The sequence below is a fragment of the Panthera leo genome, chromosome E2, assembly GCF_018350215.1.
Source record: "Panthera leo isolate Ple1 chromosome E2, P.leo_Ple1_pat1.1, whole genome shotgun sequence".
NCBI lineage: Eukaryota > Metazoa > Chordata > Mammalia > Carnivora > Felidae > Panthera > Panthera leo.
The window spans coordinates 80,325-100,350 of record NC_056693.1 but is presented as its reverse complement, the minus strand read 5'-3'; the positions used below and the strand labels follow the sequence as shown (position 1 = coordinate 100,350).

General features: G+C 52.1%; 2 protein-coding genes and 1 long non-coding RNA gene across 7 annotated transcripts; 1 reads left to right on the top strand and 2 right to left on the bottom strand.

Annotated features, from left to right (window-relative positions):
• Positions 1–1,485: 1,485 nt before the first annotated feature.
• Positions 1,486–9,424, bottom strand: LOC122208306. Its single transcript, XR_006197192.1, has 5 exons — positions 9,006–9,424; positions 3,728–3,880; positions 3,411–3,605; positions 2,482–2,624; positions 1,486–1,754 (listed from the first exon to the last, which is right to left on the bottom strand). It is a non-coding gene; the product is annotated as an uncharacterized LOC122208306 (long non-coding RNA).
• A 513-nt stretch (positions 9,425–9,937) lies between these two features.
• On the top strand, positions 9,938–16,031 carry TRIM28 (tripartite motif containing 28). The gene is made up of 17 exons (XM_042920629.1): positions 9,938–10,289; positions 10,627–10,739; positions 10,936–11,068; positions 12,787–12,922; positions 13,000–13,116; positions 13,200–13,314; positions 13,468–13,614; positions 13,719–13,833; positions 13,914–14,020; positions 14,116–14,152; positions 14,229–14,274; positions 14,349–14,601; positions 14,681–15,000; positions 15,085–15,208; positions 15,292–15,378; positions 15,456–15,593; positions 15,684–16,031. Exons 1-17 carry the CDS (start codon positions 9,953–9,955, stop codon positions 15,858–15,860), a joined length of 2,502 nt encoding a protein of 833 aa, XP_042776563.1. The 5' UTR covers positions 9,938–9,952; the 3' UTR covers positions 15,861–16,031.
• Positions 16,032–16,701: 670 nt separating this feature from the next.
• CHMP2A (charged multivesicular body protein 2A) lies at positions 16,702–19,833 on the bottom strand. Of its 5 annotated transcripts, none has more exons than XM_042920631.1 (6): positions 19,690–19,833; positions 18,685–18,894; positions 17,436–17,615; positions 17,218–17,348; positions 17,065–17,126; positions 16,702–16,976 (listed from the first exon to the last, which is right to left on the bottom strand). In XM_042920631.1, the coding sequence occupies exons 2-6, from the start codon at positions 18,850–18,852 to the stop codon at positions 16,717–16,719; spliced, it is 801 nt and encodes a 266-aa protein (XP_042776565.1). In that variant the 5' UTR covers positions 18,853–18,894; positions 19,690–19,833; the 3' UTR covers positions 16,702–16,716. The 5 variants fall into 5 exon arrangements, with proteins under 5 accessions (XP_042776565.1, XP_042776564.1, XP_042776566.1 ...); XM_042920630.1 differs by having other exon boundaries at positions 18,685–18,898; positions 19,690–19,832; XM_042920632.1 differs by lacking the exon at positions 19,690–19,833 and adding an exon at positions 19,555–19,680 and having other exon boundaries at positions 18,685–18,898.
• Between the last annotated feature and the right edge of the window lie 193 nt (positions 19,834–20,026).

Here is a 20,026-nt window from a genome sequence, read left to right as displayed (position 1 = left end):
CAATTTGGGGAGGTATGTATATACCTGTAAGTTAATTGCTGGATCATATGGTAAATCTATGTTTAACTGTTTGAGGCATAGCCAAACTTTTTTTTTATAGGTAGTGCACCATTTTACATTCCCACCAGCAATAAAGGAGTATTCCAAGTCCTCCATATCCCTTCCATCACTTGCTATTGTCCTTTTTTAAAAACAATTTTTTTTTCCATTAATTTTGAGAGACAGAGAGAGAGCACAAGTTGGGGAAGGGCAGAGAGAGAAGGAGGCAGAGAATCCAAAGCAGGCTCCAGCCTCTGAGCTGTCAGCACAGAGCCCGATGCGGGGCTTGAACTCACAAACCATGAAATCTTGACCTGAGCCAAAGTCAGATGCTTACCCGACTGAGCCACCCAGGCACCCCTCTCTCTCTTTTTTTTTAAGTGGATGTGAACTGGTTCAATTTGCACTTCCCTTATGACGAATAATGTAGAATTTCTTTTCATGTTATTATTGTCCATGCCATTTGTATGAAAGTTGTATTAATGTATAGTTTAAACTATTTTTTAATAATTTTTTAATGTTTATTTATTTTTGACAGAGAGAAAGAGACAGAGCACCAGCAGGGGAGAGGCAGAGAGAGAGAGAGACAGAATCTGAAGCAGGCTCTAGGCTCTGAGCCGTTTGTCAGCACAGAGCCCGGACATGGGGCTCAAACTCACAAACCGTGAGATCATGACCCAAGCCAAAGTCAGATGCTTAACCGACTGAGCCACCCAGGCGCACCTAGTTTAAACTATTTTTTAATTAATTAATTAATTATTATTTTTTTTTTTTTTCAGTAATCTCTACACCCAATGTGGGGCTTGAACTCACAACCCTAAGATCAAGAGTTGGATGCTTTTCTGACTGAGCCAGCCAGATGCCCATAAAGTATAGTTTATATGCCATAAAATACACCCATTGCGGGTAGCCTTCAAAGCTTCTGAGCAAATTAATATTCATCATGGTGCAGCTATCACCACAATCCAGTTTAATTTATTTTTATTTAAAAAGTTTTTTAAAAAATGTTTTATCTTTATTTATTCTGAGAGAGAGAGTGTGTGTGCCTGCATGCACAAGCAGGGGAGGGGCACAGAGAGAGGGAGAGACAATCTCAAGCAGGCTCTGTGCTGCCAACACAGAGCTTGATGTAAGGCTTGATCCCATGAACAGTGAGATCATGACCTGAGCCAAAATCAAGAGTTCAATGCTTAACCAACTGAGCCACCCAGGTGCCCCACACCAAAGTTATTTATTTATTTATTTATTTATTTATTTATTTATTTATTTATTTATATTTAGTTGCTTATTTATTTATATAATTTATTTATTTTGAAAGAGAGAGAGCAGAAGAAGGGCAGAGAGAGAGGGAGAGAGAGAGAACCTCAAGCAGGCTCTGCACTGTCAGTATAGAGCCCGATGAGGGGCTCAAACCCACAAACTGTAAAATCATGAACCTACCTAAAACAAGAGCCAGACGCCCAACGAACTGAGCCACTCAAGCACTCCAAGTTTTTTCTTTTTAAGTAATCTGTACACCCACCGTGCAGCGTGAACTCAGAACCCTGAGATCAAGAGTCACATCGTCCACCAAATGAGCCAGCCAGGCACACCACCACCATCAGGTTTAGAACATTATCCTTCATCTTAAAACTTCCTTTGTACAGTCTGCATCCATTTCTGTTCCACCCTGGAAGCCATTGATCTGGTGTCTGGCTAGAGATTTACAGCTCCCTCTGTGAAAACAAATAGAGGACAGTGGACCTCAGTTTCTGGTAGGACATCTCTTGCTTCTGGATGGGCCCACTGGCTACTTCTCTCCCTTCTTCCAGCATTTCATAGATGAGAAACTAGATCTAGAGATTTGGGTTTCAGGCCAAACATTACTGGCTACAACCTGTCAGAGCATGTTGGATGGGTCCCATTGCATCTCATGAAGGATCTTAGTGTTTCTGACCCTAATGTGGGGGTAGTGACAGCCTGACTGTCTACTTCCACTCATGTGTCCCCTCCCAGATGATCATATTCATACCACACCCTCTAGTCACCTCATATCGTATACAATTGATAATCTTGACCTGCTCAGGAATCTCACAATGGGTTGGAAAATGATATTTTATGAATTCCAGAATTTAATTATCTAAGCAAGAACTGGGGCCACGTGTTACCATCAAATACAGTTCCCCTTGGAAAGGCAGGATCAGTGTTGATTTCCCAGAGCAAGGGGCCAGTCAAAAGTGATATCATATGGTGACAGATGGGCTTACTTTCCTGGCTCTTTCCTTTTTGAGAACACTTAAGGACTCATGTGTAGGGTGGATTCATTGTATGTCAGCCAAAGACCATCAGTATTTTTCTGATACTTGAGTTGTGACATCAGGTTTGGTTTCTGTGTCCTTTTAATATATTCCTGTTATTCTTTGGGTGTTTATTTTGTGGCATAACAAGATGTTGCAGGCTCACCTGGGACTTTCTCTGTTTAGTTTTGGAATCAATCATTTCTCCCAGGAGCCCTGGTTCCTTTCTGCAGGAAAAGGGATGAAATTCTGGGCTGTGGAAGTCTCCTGTCCTTTCCCTCCTTGCCCTGCTTGGGAGTCGCAGATTCCCTTGGGAAGGAAGCAGATGGAAAGGGTGAGGGCACCCTGAGACCAAAGTGCGTTGGACTCCTGCAGCCCGTGGGGCTATGGACAACTCCTATTCTCTGAAGATTGGTTTTCCCATCTGTGAAATGTGGACTGCAGTAGGCAGAAAAATGGTCCCTAAAAATATATACATCCTAATCCCTGCCCCCTTGAAGTGTTATATATTAAGAAAAGGAATCTTTGCAATTGTTGTGTTTTTTCCCCCAATTATTTCAAGATACTTTATTTTTATTTATTATTATTTATTATTAAAAATTTAATGTTTATTTTTGAGAGCGAGCAGAGAGAGAGGGAGACAGAGAATCCAAAGCAGGCTCCAGGCTCTGAGCTGTCAGCACAGAGCCTCATGTGGGGCTCAAACCCACAAACCGTGAGATCATGACCTGAGCCATAGTTGGACGCTTAACCGACTGAGTCACTCAGGTGCCCCCAAGATACTTCATTTTTAAAACAAGTCACAGCACTAAGCTTTCGGCCCATTCTGTTGACGCACAAGCTACAAACGTTTGCCCAGCAGCTGAGGGGAATTCTTTAGTGAAGTGAATAAAAATCCATATAAAACAAATATTCAAATAGTTTCCATAGGAACACAGATAAGTGACCCCTCTCCTAGTCTTCCGTATTGGTGCATCCGTGCCAACCCTACTCACAAAGACATTTCAAAACTAGTGCTAATTAAGTGAAACGGTCCCCCCAAATCCCATAATTCAAGCTAGACTCGAAGTTAACAGCTCCAGGAGCGGCACCCACACATTAAATCCAGGCAGCCGGGGGCGCTTCATCTGCTCTCTCCAGCGCAGGACACGGGCAGTGCGCTGACGTCCTGCTCCTCCACTTCGGGCGGAAGTCGTGGTTCTGGATCCGCTGCATCCGTTGCCATGGAATCTTTGCAATTGTAATTAAAGATCTTGAAATGGGGAGATTATCCTGAGGTATTCGGATGGGCTGTTAATGTAAAATCACACGCATCCTTATCAGAGTGAGGCAGAGGGAAATTTGACAATCCGTTTGCTCAAGCTACCATTACAAAGTACCATAGCTGGGTGGCTTAAACAACCCAAACTTACTTCTCACAGTTCTGGAGGCTGGGAAGTCCAAGATAAAGGTGCTGGCAAAGTAGATGTCATTCTTAGGCTTCTTCTCTTGGCTGGTAGGAGGCTGCTATATCACTGTGTACTCACAGAAGCTCTTCTTTGTCACCACAGCAAGCTCTCTAGTGTCTCATTTAAAAACATTAAAAAAAAATTTTTTTTAATAGGCTCCATTCCCAATATGGGTTGAACTTACAACCCTGAGATCAAGAGTTGCATGCTCTACCAACTGAGCTACCCAGTTAACCCTCATTTAAAATTGGGCGTGGGGGGCTCAGTCGGTTAAGCATCCGACTTCAGCTCAGGTCATGATCTCATGGTTAGTGAGTTCTAGCCCCATGTCAGGTTCTGTGCTGACAGCTCAGAGCCTGCTTCCGATTCTGTGTCTCCTTCTCTCTCTGCCCCTCCCCCACTTGTGCTCTGTCTGTCTCTCTCTCTCGAAAATAAATAAACATTAAAAAAAATTACTTGTGTCATTGGCATACAATATTATATTTGTTTCAGGTATACAACATAGTGATTCAACAATAATATACGTGATGAAATGCTCACCATGGGGTGCCTGGGTGGCTCAGTCCATTAAGTAAACTTCAGCTCAGGTCATGATCTCATGGTTTGTGAGTTTGAGCCCCACATTGGGCTCTGCGCAGATCCTCTGTCTCTCTCTCTCTCTCTGTCTCTCCCCTGCTGCACTCTCAAAAATAAATAAACCTTTTCTCTCCATATTATAAGCCTTTATCAAAAGATTAAAGAGTTCATAGAGACAGTGGATTAGTGGTTGCTAGAGTCTGATGGGAGAGGGAATGGGGAGTGAGTGCTGATGGATACAAGGTTTTCTTTTGAAGTGATGAACACATTTTAGAACTAGATAGAAGTAGTGATTGTACAACATCGTGAATGTATGAAATGCCATCGAATGTATACTTTAAAATAGCGAAAATGAGGGGCACCCGCGTGGCTCAGTCGGTTAAGCATCTGACTTGGGCTCAGGTCATGATCTCGCAGTCTGTGGGTTTGAGCCTGGCATCCGGCCCTGTGCTGTCAGCTGAGAGCCTGGAGCCTGCTTGGGATTCTGTGTCTCCCTCTCTGCCCCTCCCCCGATTACACTCTGTCTGTCTCTCTCTCAAAAGTGAATAAGCATTAAAAAAAAAAGAAGCTAAAATGATAAATTTGATGTTATGTGAATTGTAACTCAATTAAAAAAAAAAGATTAAAAAGTAAGATAGCCCAGGGGTGACTGACTGGCTCAGTCAGTAGAGCATGTGACTCTTGATGTTGGTGTCATGAGTTCAAGCCTCACATAGGGCATAGAGCCTACTTAAAATAAAAAAAACAAAAACAAACAGTAAACCCTAACCTCATCTTGTAGCTCACAAAACTGGCAGGGTCAAGACAGTCATCATCTTCATGCATTAATTTGTCCTTTTTTTTTTTTTTTTGTTCTTTTACACATTTACTGGGTGTCTACTGTGGGGCAGGCCCTGGGTTCAGCATGGTAGATGCAGCAGTTTGATTTGCTCTAGTTGAAATGTGAAGGGAAAGAAGGAATCAGTGAGAAAGAGGTGTGGAAGAATATTCTAGGCAGAAGAAACAGAACCTGCAAAGGCACTGAGATGGGAACAACAGGTTGGCTAGTGTGGCTGGGGTCAAGTGGTGAGGTTGGAGATCAGCAGGGACAGTCTAGGGTTCTCACCAAAAAATGATTAAAAAAAGTTTTTTTTAATGTTTATTTTTGAAGGAGAGAGAGAGACAGAGCATGAGTGGAGGAGGGGCAGAGAGAGGGAGACACAGAATCTGAAGCAGGTTTCAGGCTCTGAGCTGTCAGCACAGAGCCCGATGAGGGGTTTGAACCCATGAACCGTGAGATCTTGACCTGAGCCAAAGTCGGACACTTGACTGACTGAACTACACAGGTGTGCCCAAAAATGATTTTTATGTGTGTGGTAAAATACTGTGTGGGTAGGCCCATTTACATGTGAATTTTTTTTTATAAATACAGTATAGTACTGTAACTGTACTTTTTCTTGTTAAAAAATTTTTAAAAATATTTGTTCATTTTTGAGAGAGAGAGAGCACAAGCAGGGGAGGGGCAGAGAGAGAGAGAGAGGGAGACACAGAATCTGAGGCAGGCTCTAGGCTCTGAGCTGTCAGCACAGAGTCTGATGTGGGGTTAGAACCCACAGACTGAGATCATGTACTGAGCCGAAGTCGGATGCCCAATAGACTGAGCCACCCAGACTCCCCTTTAAGATTTTATTTTTAAGTAATTTCTACATCCAATGTGGGGCTTGAACTCACAATCCTAAGATAAAGAACAGCATGCTCTATGGACAGCCAGCCAGGTGTCCCAAGGTTCAATTGCATTTTATTTTATTATTCATTTATTTATTTAAAAAAAAGTTTATTTATTTTGTGAAAGAGAGAGAGCGTGAGTGCACAAGTGAGCAGGGGGAGGGACAGAGAGAGGAAAGAGAGAACCCTAAGCAGGCTCTGCGCTGTCAGTGTGGAGCCTGATGCGGGGCTTGATCCCACGACCATGGGCTGGTATCAAGAGTCGGACGCTCAACCAACAGAGCCATTCAGGTGCTGTATTTTATGTATACAATTGTATTTTAAAGTATACAATTCAGGGGCGCCCGGGTGACTCAGTCGGTTGAGCGTTGGACTCTTGATTTCAGCTCTGGACATGATCCCAGGATCGTGGTATCGAGCCCTGCGTCAGGCTCCGTGTTGGGTGTGAAGCCTGCTTAAGATTCTCTCTCTTTCCCTCTGCCCCTGTCCCCTGCTCACACTTTCACCTGTTCTGTTTCTTTCAAAAAAAGAAAAGAAAAGAAAAGAAAAGAAAAGAAAAGAAAAGAAAAGAAAAGAATTCCAGTGGCATTAAGTACATTCATGATGTTGCACAACTGTCACAATACCTAGTTCCCAGATGAAGTCTGTGAAGATGGAGACAGAGATTGGAATGATGCAGCCAGAAGACCTCCCCAGAAGTGGCTTTGGCAGTGACACCTGAAGTTTACAGGGCAAGCCAGGTGTAGGTGTGGAATTTGGGTAAGACAGAGAGTGGCTGTCTGCAAGTAGGTGCCCCAAATAAGCAGTGGGCAGGCCACGTCTGGCATGGGTGCAGTCTGAGTGACTCTTATGCATTGTTTTATCCCTTGAGCTCTGTCTGCAAGGCCAGAATATAGACAGTTTCCAGTGGTCCAGGACTGGGAAGTGTGAAATGCTATAAAGGGTGAACAAGCACAGAGGATGAGAGTATAAGGTGCCAGTGACTACTTGATCTGGCCTACTGAGGGGTACGGAGCCAAGATGTACCCATGTCATGCCATGTACTTCTGGACCTCTGAGCAAAGGTTCTGTCTTGGCCTGGGGTGTCCCCTGGTGCTTCTCTCAGTCTGTCTGAGCCTGGTTTCCCGTTGATTCCCCCTCCCCCAGTATGGTCCCAGCACTTACAGAAGACTTGGTTTATGCATTTGGACAATGGAGCTGGCAGTGGCCCAGTACCTGATATGGTGCTTATACTCTGATTGCGTGGCTGCCATGTATTGGGAAGGAAAGTACTAGGCCCAGGAGGAAGGAGGTACTGTTTAGAGAGAAAAGCAGGAATCACTGAAAGCACAGGGTCAGTTGCCATAGTCTATTGCAGGGCAATACCAGAGGACCCAATCTAAACCTATCCCTAGGCAGCTGTTCAGCAACCTCTTGGATCCCCCAGAAATCTCCTACCATTCCTGACCTCACTGATCTCTCAGTGCCTGGTCGGCCTCAGGACCTCTGCACTTGTTTCCGCCCAGAATTGTCCTTCCCACAGGTGTTTGGGGGTAGCGCTTAGGAAAGTCCACTCCTACACTCTTTACCATCACTTTCCTTTTTTCAATGTTTTTTATTTTGGGAAGAGAGAGAGCAATAGGGGGCTGGGGGCAGAGAGAGAGGGACACAGATCCAAAGGGGCTTTGTACTGACAGCAGAGAGCTCGGTGCAGGGCTCGAACTCACAAACCGTGAAATGATTACCTGAGCCAAAGTCAGACACACAACCAACTGAGTCACACAGGCGCTCCTACTATCACCTTTTTATTTTGACTGTCTGGCCCTGACACCCTGGTGTCTGCCCCAGAGGTTAGGGTAGGTATGAGTCACCCCCTCCCAGTGATTTTGGGGCACAGTGAGGAGTGGGGTTATGGAAAATGCTCAGCACGTATCACTATTCGCACCTCACCCAGCGTGCTAGCCAACTTTCCTTCCCTGTTATCTAAGTAAGCAAGAGTCTGAGGCAAAGGCCTTGGGTTAGCTGCATGGAGAGGGCGGGCCACTCAATCGTGGGGCGTGGCCCGGGGATACATCTAAGGGGGAGGGGCGGGGCCTGGATTTGGGGGCTGCGGCGAGGCTGGAACAAAGGCAGGCACAGAGACAAAGCCCCGCGGTCCCCCAACCCCCCCGGGAACAAAGGGTACACCCCTCCCGGTAGGGCCAGACTTGCCTGTACCGCCACCACGCGTGGGCGCCCGGTTCAGCCCGCAGCTTTTGCATTTGAACTCGGTGACGCCTAGTAGGGTCTTAGGGCCGGACTCACGGCCATCCGGCATGCTCTCTCCATCCTCTCAAAAGCTGAACCCCGCCCCCCCCCCCCCCAACCTCCTTTAGCCTCGTCCTGAAACTAGAGATCTCAGCACCAAGGAGCCCTGCAAAAGGGGTCAAGGGCCACCCCAGGGACCATCTCGGAGGCATCCATCCCTCGAGTTTTCTTCGTGCGTAATGTCCTCAGACAGGATCCCCTCCCAGACTCTGCTCCCACCTCAAACTGGATCAAACTGGAGCTCTCTGCCTCCGCCATAGGCCCAGCTTGGACAGGACTTCTTTCTCCCCAGGAGACCCTGCCTAGCTCCAGGATTCTCCACAGAATTTGCTTCCTCCTCAGGATCCACAGAAAGGCCGTGTTTCTCTCCAACAGGATTCCGCCCCCCCCCACCCCCGCCCCCAGGCCTTGTTCTCTCCATCTGATAGAATTCCCCCCAGACATTGTTTCCTCTCTCAGACAGGACTCCTCCACCCCTCCACCCCCACCTCCGCACAGATCCTGCTCCCAACTGAGGCAGGATTCCTTCCCCGATGAATCTTGCTTCCTCCCTTAGGTGGGATTCTCCCTAAACAGACTCTGTTTTCTTCTCAGACAGGATTCACCGTCACCCCGCCCCGACCGTGCTTCCTTCCTTAGAATTCTCCCACTATTCAGGTTCATTCAGTTCTCCCACCTGGAAAAGCATCCAAGTCAGCGCAGCGGCTGGCTAAAAGATGCGAAGGGGACGCTTGGGGGGTCAGGCGGGATTTCACAAGACTCGTTGCTCTGTAGCCCCTTGGAATCTATTTGCTTTAGGCAGGTTTCAGTGTCTGTCACGTTAAACAATAAAACAGTTAAAACGCAAAAGTCAGCCACTTGGCTCAGAAGGGGACTTCCTCCTGGCATGGGACCCACCGCCCCGCTCCCTGGACCCAATGTCTCCCTTCGCTTTTGGCCCCGCCTCTTTCCCCAACGCTTGTGGACGCAGCGACTGGAGACTTCTCCGGCCTGGCCTAAGGGGCGGGGATTGAGGTGGTGGCCTGGACTGCCAAATCTCCTGCGCAGTTTCGCGGCCAGGGGATAGAGCTGGAGGGGGAGCACCGTCTAGTTAAAGGTGCGCGCGCCCCGCCCGCGTACTCTGTTGCAGCGGTGATGTCAATCGCCCCGCCCCCGCCGCGCAGGCGGCGCCGGGATAGTGTAGGCGGAGGTAGGAAGACCCGGCTCAGGCGCGTGCGTACTCGCGGCCTCGCCTCAGGCGGCCGACCCGGGCCCCGCCCCCGGGCGCAAGGCACCCAGCGCGCTTGCGCGACGGCGTCGGCGCCAGTTATTTCTGTCCCGCCCCCCGGCCGCGGCTCTTTCTGCGAGCGGGCGCGCGGGCGAGCGGTTGTTCGCGTGGCGTGTGGCTCGGTTTCTGGGCGGCCTGTGAAGAGGAAGCGCGGTCTTCGTCGGCGGAAGGCTAGCGGGCGGCGGCCGGTCGGGCTTCGGCAGCGCCCCGCGCGCAGCGGGCAGTAGCCCAGGCGGCGCGTGGCGGCGCTCGGCCTCGCGGCGGCGGCGGCCCAGCCGTTGGTGGCGAGCGCGTTTGCGCCTGCGCGGCGGGCCCCGCGCCCCTCCTCCCCCCTGGGCGCCCCCGGCGGCGTGTGAATGGCGGCCTCGGCGGCGGCGGCCTCGGCCGCGGCGGCGGCGGCGGCGGCCTCGGCCAGCCCGGGTCCGGGCGAGGGTTCGGCGGGCGGCGAAAAGCGCGCCGCCGCCTCCTCGGCCGCGGCTGCGGCCTCGGCCTCGGCGTCGTCGCCCGCGGGGGGCGGTGGCGAGGCGCTGGAGCTCCTGGAGCATTGCGGTGTGTGCCGGGAGCGCCTGCGCCCCGAGAGGGAGCCGCGCCTGCTGCCCTGCCTGCACTCGGCCTGCAGTGCCTGCCTCGGGCCTCCGGCGCCCGCCGCCGCCAACAGCTCGGGGGATGGCGGTGCGGCGGGCGACGGCGCCGGTGAGTACGGTCCGACCGAAGTAGCCCATCCCCCACCGCATTCCCGACTCGGTGTGGGGATTGGGTTCTCAGCGTGGTGATGGCGGGGGATCATTTGGGTGAGAGGATAGGGACCTGGATAGTGCGTGTCGGAATTGGGTATGGGCATTGGAGTCTGGGCTGGGCGCTCACATGGGGTGTCTGCTTCTCAAGTTCGATGAAGGAAGGGTTTGGCCTCCTTCCTGAGGAGAGGATCCGGCCCTCCTTGGGATGGAGGTTGAGGCTCAGTGGGGCCATGGGGTTATAGCTTGGAGGTGAATTTGCAAGAGTCTCACAAAGGAATTTTTTTTTCCCCCAGTGGTTGACTGTCCTGTGTGCAAGCAGCAATGCTTCTCCAAAGACATTGTGGAGAATTATTTTATGCGTGACAGTGGCAGCAAGGCTGCCACAGACTCCCAGGATGCAAATCAGGTATGTCCTGCTCCAGCAAACCCTAGGAGCCCTGGGGACATGGTACTAGTTCCAGACTTTATTTTTCTCACACTGCAAGGCTCTAGGCAGACTGCATAGGCTAGGTAAAGACACTATTTCAGGTTGTATTACCTGGGGTGTATGTAAGGACCTATTTGGTGGTTCTGTCTCTGCTTACTTTGCCTTTGCCCAGCAGTGCTGCACTAGCTGTGAGGATAACGCCCCTGCCACCAGCTACTGTGTGGAGTGCTCTGAGCCGCTGTGTGAGACGTGTGTGGAGGCACACCAGCGGGTGAAGTACACCAAGGACCACACTGTGCGCTCCACTGGTATGCAAGGCAGAGGGGAAAAGCCTTGGTTACCTTACATCTGTTCTCAGCTGTTTGTGGTGCTGGTTACAGATGGCGGATGGGTCCCAAGGAGCTTTTTGGTTTTTTCTTCTCTTTTCTTTCTTTTTTTTTTAGGGGGTACGACCTGAAGGGTTTTAGGGCAGCAGTCAAAAATAGGGAGGCTGGGGCTCAGGTGTGCCAGTCTCTGCCTGCTGGTCCAGGTGGGAGGGAAAAGGCCACAGGCAGGGAGTGGGCAGAGTCCCGGACAGCGGGGGGTTGGAGGGGGGTGCTCTGTATGCCAGGGGGCCTTTTGCACTGAGGGTTCAAGGAAGCTCATCAGGGACCCACCCCCACTCCCTCCTCAGGGGAAAAGCTCCAGTGGGAGGGGCCAGCTTATTCCAACAAGGAAGCCCAGGGAGTTTGGAGAAAGGGTATGAGGCCTTTTGAAGAATTCACTGGCAACCTGGTTAAGTCTCTGTATGGGAACGTGAGGCCTCTGAGCCACAGTGTGTTGATAAACTGCAAGAACCTTCAAGACCATTATGGACGGAGAGTGAGTTTTAGAAATGTTTCATCTTCGGATCATACGCATTTTAAAGTTCAGCTAAAGTATTTGTAGGCTTTTCTGTAAATGTTGGTAGTGGCACATAAAAGGACTTTTTGAGTCTAGCCTGGTTTTTGGTTCAGAACTCACTATGTGTGGCCTTCTGGTAGTTACACTGTGACTTCTCAGTCACAGAGGATAGCATAGCATTGGCAAGAAGATAAGGATGGAGGTGGTGGCTGTGGGGCATGAGGAATCAGGAGCAAAGGACTCCTGGGTTTAGGCAGGGTGCAGGAGGGGGCAATATTGGAGGAACTGTGGTCTGTCTGGTTGATTTGTATCCCAGTGTTGTATGTCTTAGGCTGGAATAGTGTAGCCAAGATGTAATTGAGATTGGGCAGATGGTCTCAAGCAGCTTGCTGGTGGTGACAGGTTGGGAGTGGGGTAGCGGTGTATTGGCCTTTTTGTAGTATTACTTTAATCACCAAGATTCTTCTCAGAGAGAGGAGACTTGATCTCTCAGTGAGGGGTTTGGTCTGACATTTTCACTTTTTCTATCCTGACAAGGCTTTGTGAGGCCAGAACTGTCTGTAGGCCTATGGGTTGTAAAAGGTTTGTGGACTTCTTAATTACTAAAGAGATCAACCAAGACATGACTTCTGAGGAAGCTGTACCTGAACAGTGTCTCTAGTCCGTGATTTGCTTCTGTGTGTGTCAGCAAGCAAACATTCTGTGTGCTTGGATGCCATAGTAGCCATAATCTCTCCTCTGCTGGACAGAACCTGCTGTAAGTAGAGGAGAAATGGAGCCCAGTGGAGGTTTTCAAGGTGGAGGGGCTCTCCTGAGTGTCTACCCAGGGAAGGTTCTAGTAAAGGGAATAGCAGATGGGAGGTCTCTGTCAAAGTCTTTAGAGTTTGTTGTCAGTGTCAGAAGCTGGAAGGAGCAGGGGTAGTTCTCTGGGTCAGGGTTGGGGCAGAGAGTTTTGAGAGGAAGGATCTAGGCTTACAGGCCTGTGCTTTTTTCCTGGCCACTGATGCAGGGCCTTTGGGTTTTCCCAGCAGACAGCCTATGGTTGCAGGAGAGGTAGGAAGTGAGGCCTTAAGTTCTGTCTACCACTTGAGTTGGAGATAGCTAAAGGATGAGCTTCAGCCTCATGGTTTTTTCTGTTCCCCAGGGCCAGCCAAGTCCAGGGACGGTGAGCGCACAGTGTACTGCAATGTGCACAAGCACGAGCCCCTTGTGCTGTTCTGTGAGAGCTGTGACACCCTCACTTGTAGGGACTGCCAGCTCAACACCCACAAGGACCACCAGTGAGTACTGAAGCAGGATGGCTGGGTGCTGCCCGTTCCCATGTTCAGCACCCAGGCCCACTTCTGTTTGCCCTCAGATATCAGTTTCTGGAGGATGCAGTGAGGAACCAGCGCAAGCTCCTGGCCTCACTGGTAAAACGCCTTGGGGACAAGCATGCGACGCTGCAGAAGAACACCAAGGAGGTTCGCAGCTCGTAAGTGTGGAAGCCAGGGCCATAGTTGGGGGCAGTTCCTGCTGAGCACCTTCCTAACCTGGCTCACTCTGCTGCTCCCCCAGGATCCGCCAAGTGTCTGATGTACAGAAGCGTGTGCAGGTGGATGTTAAGATGGCCATTTTGCAGATCATGAAGGAACTGAACAAGCGGGGCCGTGTGCTGGTCAACGATGCCCAGGTATGCCCCGTTTGAGGGGGGAGGGTTTCTGGGTCCCATCTGCTGGCTGTCAACCCTATCTACAGTGGGAGGGTCTTGGGGACTAGCACTTTCTGCTGGCTGTTGATGCCATCATTGGTGTTTTCTTTCCTTGGTCTTCTCCTCTACCTGCAGAAGGTGACAGAGGGGCAGCAGGAGCGCCTGGAGCGACAACACTGGACCATGACCAAGATCCAGAAGCACCAGGAACATATCCTGCGCTTTGCCTCATGGGCTCTGGAGAGTGACAACAACACAGCTCTGCTGCTCTCCAAGAAGCTGGTGTGTGCTGGTGGACACCCAGGTGATGGCATCCAGGCAGGTGCCGCTCAGCACCGTGGAGCCTTTTTTATTGTCTGTATGTTCATGCACTGGCCCTTTTTCAGATCTATTTCCAGCTGCATCGGGCCCTCAAGATGATTGTGGATCCTGTGGAGCCACATGGCGAGATGAAGTTCCAGTGGGACCTCAATGCCTGGACCAAGAGTGCAGAGGCTTTCGGTGTGTCCCTTTCTTTTCTGTGCTACGTATTGCAATCATTTCAGACATTGTCTTCTTATGCTAATTTTTTCTTTATGCAGGCAAGATCGTGGCAGAGCGTCCTGGCACCAACTCAACAGGCCCTACGCCCATGGCCCCTCCTCGGGCTCCAGGGCCCTTGAGCAAGCAGGGTTCTGGCAGCAGCCAGGTGAGCAGGCGGTGGGGGGGACCCTGGCAGCGTAGGGTAGGGGCAACGGTCGTATGGGACACCTGCTCACTGAGGTCCACCTGCTTTGCCCACAGCCCATGGAGGTGCAGGAAGGCTATGGCTTTGGCTCAGGTGAGTGCCTTGTAGGTGGGAGAGCTCCAGTGCTTTAGGTCTATCCCCAACCTTCTTTTTTCTATTTTCTGAGCAGACGATCCTTACTCGAGTGCAGAGCCCCATGTGTCCGGTGTGAAGCGGTGAGTTTGGCTATCCTTTGGTGGAGCCAGATGGGGATAGGGATGGGTGTGCTAACACCAAGCCGCACCCACAGGTCCCGCTCAGGTGAGGGCGAGGTGAGTGGCCTCATGCGCAAGGTGCCACGGGTGAGCCTTGAGCGCCTGGACCTGGATCTCACGGCTGATAGCCAGCCACCAGTTTTCAAAGTCTTCCCAGGCAGCACCACTGAAGATTACAATCTCATTGTTATTGAGCGTGGTGCTGCAGCTGCTGCTGCTGGACAGCCTGGGACTGCTCCACCTGGGGCTCCTGGTGCCCCTCCACTGCCTGGCATGGCCATTGTCAAGGTGAGTCTGCCCCAAGTGACTGGCTGGGAAATGAACGCCCACATCAGCATCCTGCTGAACACCCCTTATCTCTTTGCAGGAGGAAGAGACAGAGGCGGCCATCGGAGCCCCACCTGCTGCCACTGAAGGCCCTGAGACCAAGCCTGTGCTGATGGCCCTGGCGGAGGGCCCCGGCGCTGAGGGCCCCCGCCTGGCCTCACCCAGTGGCAGCACTAGTTCAGGTCTAGAGGTGGTGGCTCCAGAGGGCACTTCAGCCCCAGCAGGTGGCCCCGGTGCCCTGGATGACAGTGCCACCATCTGCCGCGTCTGCCAGAAGCCAGGCGATCTGGTCATGTGCAACCAGTGCGAGTTCTGCTTCCACCTGGACTGCCACCTGCCTGCCCTGCAGGATGTGCCAGGGTGCGAAGCTTGTGTAGGGTCTGTGCCGGGTGGAGGGCTGGGCTGGCTGGCTTCTGTGCAGCCCCTCATTCTCCTTCCATCCAGGGAGGAGTGGAGTTGCTCTCTCTGCCATGTGCTACCTGATCTGAAAGAGGAAGATGGCAGCCTGAGTCTGGATGGTGGTGATAGCACTGGTGTGGTGGCCAAGCTCTCGCCAGCCAACCAGCAGGTGAGGGTGAGGGTCTGCTCCTTTAAGAGTTGCTCAGCAGCCTTACCCCTCTTTGGCTCTGATGTCACTTGTCCTGTTCATAGAAGTGTGAGCGTGTCCTGTTGGCCCTGTTTTGTCACGAGCCCTGCCGTCCCCTGCACCAGCTGGCTACTGACTCCACTTTCTCCCTGGTGAGTCCTGGGACTTCAGTGGGGGAGGAGGAGGTGGGGCTGCCTGGCCTCACTTTCAGCCTGGCCTCTGTCTACAGGATCAGCCTGGCGGCACCCTGGACTTAACCCTGATCCGTGCCCGTCTCCAGGAGAAGTTGTCACCTCCCTATAGCTCCCCCCAGGAGTTTGCCCAGGATGTGGGCCGCATGTTTAAGCAGTTCAACAAGCTGACAGAGGTGAGCTTGGGGAGAATGGGGCTGGTGGCAGGGGGAGGGTAGGTGGGAGGAGGGAGCTAGGACCCACCTACTGCAATATGCCTGGCTCAGGACAAGGCAGATGTGCAGTCCATCATCGGCCTGCAACGCTTCTTCGAGACTCGCATGAACGAGGCCTTTGGTGACACCAAGTTCTCAGCTGTGCTGGTGGAGCCCCCACCGCTGAGCCTGCCTGGTGCTGGCCTGAGTGCCCAGGAGCTATCCAGTGGTCCTGGTGATGGCCCCTGAGGCTGTGGCCTCTCAGGCCAACCCAACGTGGCTCTGTTCTCTGTCCTGTCAAATCCCCTCTCCCCCACGTCCCCCTCTGGTGGCCTGGCTCCTACTTCTTGGTGGCCCCATCCCCCAGTCCTTCACAATATGGTTTTTACTTATGTGGATTTAATAAAAACTTCACCAGTTCTTCAGGCCTCTTTTGGTGGGGGCCGTGGTCCTGGGGCCTTGTCTCAATTCCCTCACCATGCCCTGGTGGACAGAGTAGGTGTGGGGGCATTTGCCCTCAGCCACCTTGGTGTCCATGGGATAGGGAAGAGCATCTTTCTTGGGCCCTTCCCAATGGAGAGAGTGTTTCAGATTGGGGGAAGGGTCGCATGGTGAACATGCTGGAGGTTGTTGGGTGCCCTCTAGGTGGGGAGGTCCAGGCTGATGTGTGGGGCAGGGAGGGTGAAGCCCCAGATACATCCTGCATGGTGGCCATTCTTCCTGAGTGCTTCCTAGACTTGGGTATAACTATTTTTCATAATCAGATGGTACCATACTGAGCTGGGTGTTTGAGGATCCCTGACAGATGAGCCCAGACTTCCAGGGTATGTGGGAAGCCCACTGTCTTCAAGGTGATAGGCACTGGAGACCTTGGGAGGGGTGCTGAAGCAGGGCTCACAGCTGACCATCCGCTCCCAAACTGAACATCCCCAGACGCTTGACCTGTCAACCACTGCCACAAACAGGGAAGCAGTCCAGCCTTCTTTATCTCACACCCCACCTAATGTGGCACTTAGCCTTCTGCCATGCATGCCAACCACCCCTTTACCAAGCCTCTATGTGACCTCTGTCCCAAGGGACCCCAGCCTGGCCCACATCAGGCCAGTCACACAGGCCTAGGAATTAGTGTCCAATCCTTTATTACAGAAGAAGTACAGTAAAACTGCCGGGCGTCTACTGCCTGCCTCCCACCAGGGTGGTATAAGGTGGTCAGTCCCTCCGCAGATTCTTGAGCCGCTCCTCCAGGTCTGCGTCGGCATCTACTAGGGCTGAGGCTGCAGCTTCTGCTTTCTTCCCACTGGCAGCCACACTGAGTGAGCCTCCAGTAGAGGGGAGGTCTACAGAGTGGGGGGAATAGGACAGCTCCTGTAGAAAGGAATAATGCTGGGAGGGGAGGGGTCGGGCTGTGGCTGGACCGTTGGGTGGGACAGGGCCCAAGGTTTGGTGCACTCACTTGACAGCTCATCTGTCAGGCTCAATCCTAGCTCATCCAGGACCTGGGACACAACGGCGTCACTTGGGAAGAGAGAAGAATTTTATGAGGGCCAGGCCTGTATGAGGACCAGGCATCCATTCCCACCCTCCCCACACCTGGTAGTCCCCTAACCTCTCCTCTTCATCTTCCTCATCCCCCATGGCATCATCGATTGCATCATTCATCATCTCCTCCTTCATGTCCATGATCTCGGCCTGCCGCTCAAATTCCATCATGATCTTCTGGATTTGAGGCAACTTCAGCTGGAAGTGGGGTGTGGGGAGGGTGAGTCTGAGTCTGGTCCCTGACATTGGTTGGGGGAGGAGGGAAGGGGAATGGGAGAGGCGCACCTGTCTGTTCATGGTGCCCATGGCTTTGGTGACCCCCTTCATAGCTTGTGCCATTGAGTTGTTAGACTTCAGTGTCTGGATCTTCAGGGACACAGCCTGGATGTTGGCCCTCATCAACACAAATTTGCGCACATAACGCCGAGTGCGCACCAAGTCTTTTGCCATGATTCGCACGGCATCCTGAGGGAGTGGACAAAGGTGGCAGGGAGAGTGGGCTGAGGGAAGAGGCTCCAATTGCACCATTCCAATTGATGTTTTCAGCAATTTACATGTGGTTAAACTCAGTGGTCACTTCCCCCTCCCTCCTCCCAACCTCATTCTCCTGTCTCTTGGGTCACCACTCCATAGGCTCCTTTGTAGCTTACTTCTCTGACCCACAAACGCTGGAAGGAAGGCTGAGCTCACTGTATTCAGTCATCCTTTTCCCTCCATATCTAGAGTCACACTCCCTTGACTTAGGATGTCTATTCCTGGCTGATGAATTTGCCTCTCCCTCCACCTCACACAGGCTCATACCTCAAGCTCTTTATCCCACATCACACGTAAATCTATCCATAGCTCCTGACTTCCTTAAATCTCTTCCTTGCCTTGCTTATTCTGGGAATTGGCACCTCTTCAACCCAACTGCTCAGGTCCAAGCTCTATCACCTGTCATGGGCTCTGCTCCCTAGTGCTTCAGGCTATTTTATTTTTTTAACTTAGTTTTGAGGGGTGGGGGGCAGAGGATATGAAGCAGGCTCTGCACTGACAGCAGTGAACCCTACGCAGGGCTAGAACTCATAAACTGTGAGATCATGACCTGAGCCTAAGCTGGATGCTCAACCAACTAAGCCATCCAGGTGCCCCTCTGTCTCTTTTACTGAGCTCCAGGGCACAGTGTATTTCAGGCCACATCTCTTTGCATTAACCCCTCTGACTCCACTCCCACTGTGGCCCTTGATTTCAACTGGTCTGGCCTATCCTCTCTTCTGAGCTCACCTATCACTCACTCATGGAACATTTGCTTCATCTGTTTGATGCACTGGTTGCTTGGACTTTCACAGGCTCACTCTCTACTACTCAAGGTTTGTGGCCCTGATGTCACCTGGGAGGCAGTCTTTCTGGATCCCCAAAATAGGGAAGCTCTGCTTGCCCTTTGTTTCAAAGCACCTATCTATTGGGGTCCTGTCATACATGGTCTGTGGTTAGAGCAATGTCTGACCAAACAGCACCTAGTCCTGTGTCCCAGCCGTTGCCCAACTGAGCTCACCATCTGGCCCTGCTTGGCCATCTTCTTGATGTCTGCAATGATTTTCTTCTCCTGGGTCTCTAGCTTCTGTCGTTCACGGTCCAACTCTCGCATGGCACGGTTCAGGGCCCGCTGGTTCTGCCTCAGCAGTTCCTCTGGTGTCTTCCGGCGCCCAAACAACAGGTCCATGGTAGCAGGAGCCCACCAGTGGGCCTGTGCCAAGTGTGAAGCCTAGCTGCAAGGTGGTGGGAGAGCCCAGAAAAAAGGGCAAGAAGCAGAGCAGGGATCACAATGTGTATGGGGAGGGGTGATGGTTGGGTGTTTTGCAAAAAGGGAAGGGGTGAGTAGAGAGAGGAAGCGATAACAGAAGGCCAAAACGTAGTCTGGAACACCACAGTAGCCCCATGGATACAAGTGGGCCAGCAATATCTGAAAGTCCTCCACGATATACCCACCCCAGCCTTTCATCATAGTGCCCCCAAGGAGGTTCAAGGCTTCAGCCTCTCTCCAGATCATGGTGAGGACCTGGATTGGGACGCTGAGCGCCTAAGACAGGGCAATTGTGGGGAACCGACTGGGGATGGAAGGGTAAGTGGAGGGCCTGAGTGCCAATAACAAAGTGGATACAGGGAGTTCTGAAGCTGACAGCGTATGAATGGCATTTGGATTTGGAGGGTCCAAATGGAGAAGGAACCTGGGTGAGGAGAATATGGTTGTGGGGCGTGGGAGAAACCGGTACGCTAAGGACGTGATGGACGCTGGAGAGCTTTGTAGACCTAGGAGAGTTAGGGGTCCTTGGGGATCCCTGTACACCCAGAGAGGGAAGACGGGCGTTAGGGCGCCCCGTTCACTTAGGACAGAATCGGGGGGGGCGTGGGGAAGCCTGCACACCGAGAACAAGTTGGCCCGATGATGAAGCCAGGGTCCCGGGGAGGGGCAAGGCAGTAGACGCCCAGGTGGAGAGGCCCTCGTATGTCGTCGCCCACGCACCCACCCGGGACCCTCGGCACGGCAGGGGCCACTCACCGGAGCTGGGACGGGAATCCGCTTCCGCTTCCGGGTCACACTCTCCTCACTCGGATTCCAGGCGCGCCCACCAACGACAGCCCCTCGGTTCTTTCTGCCGTCGTCGCCGTTTCCGGAAAAGATGACCTGACGTAACACGTTCCGCCGGCACCCGGAACGATGGGCGGGGACAAGAGCGCGCGTGCGTACGTCTTCTGGAGGGGGCCGGCACCTAGGCGCATGCGCACCACCTTTCGTCTCTCTACGGCCTGCCTGAGGGTGTTCCATAGGTTCCAGCCGAGCCACGTCTGGGATCCCAGTTCCCGCCGGGTTGGTGCATCATCGGGCGCCTTCCGCC

Bases quoted from the DNA above. Each gene is read 5' to 3' on its own strand.
- TRIM28 (XM_042920629.1), top strand. From the start codon at position 9,953: ATGGCGGCCTCGGCGGCGGCGGCCTCGGCCGCGGCGGCGGCGGCGGCG. The intron at 10,290-10,626 runs GTGAGTACGGTC...TTTTTCCCCCAG, and splicing joins TGCGGCGGGCGACGGCGCCG to TGGTTGACTGTCCTGTGTGC. The intron at 13,615-13,718 runs GTGTGTGCTGGT...GCCCTTTTTCAG, and splicing joins TGCTGCTCTCCAAGAAGCTG to ATCTATTTCCAGCTGCATCG.
- CHMP2A (XM_042920631.1), bottom strand. From the start codon at position 18,852: ATGGACCTGTTGTTTGGGCGCCGGAAGACACCAGAGGAACTGCTGAGG. The intron at 17,349-17,435 runs GTGCGCCTCTCC...CCCCACTTCCAG, and splicing joins TGGGCACCATGAACAGACAG to CTGAAGTTGCCTCAAATCCA. The intron at 17,127-17,217 runs GTTAGGGGACTA...TCTCTTCCCAAG, and splicing joins GAGGAAGATGAAGAGGAGAG to TGACGCCGTTGTGTCCCAGG.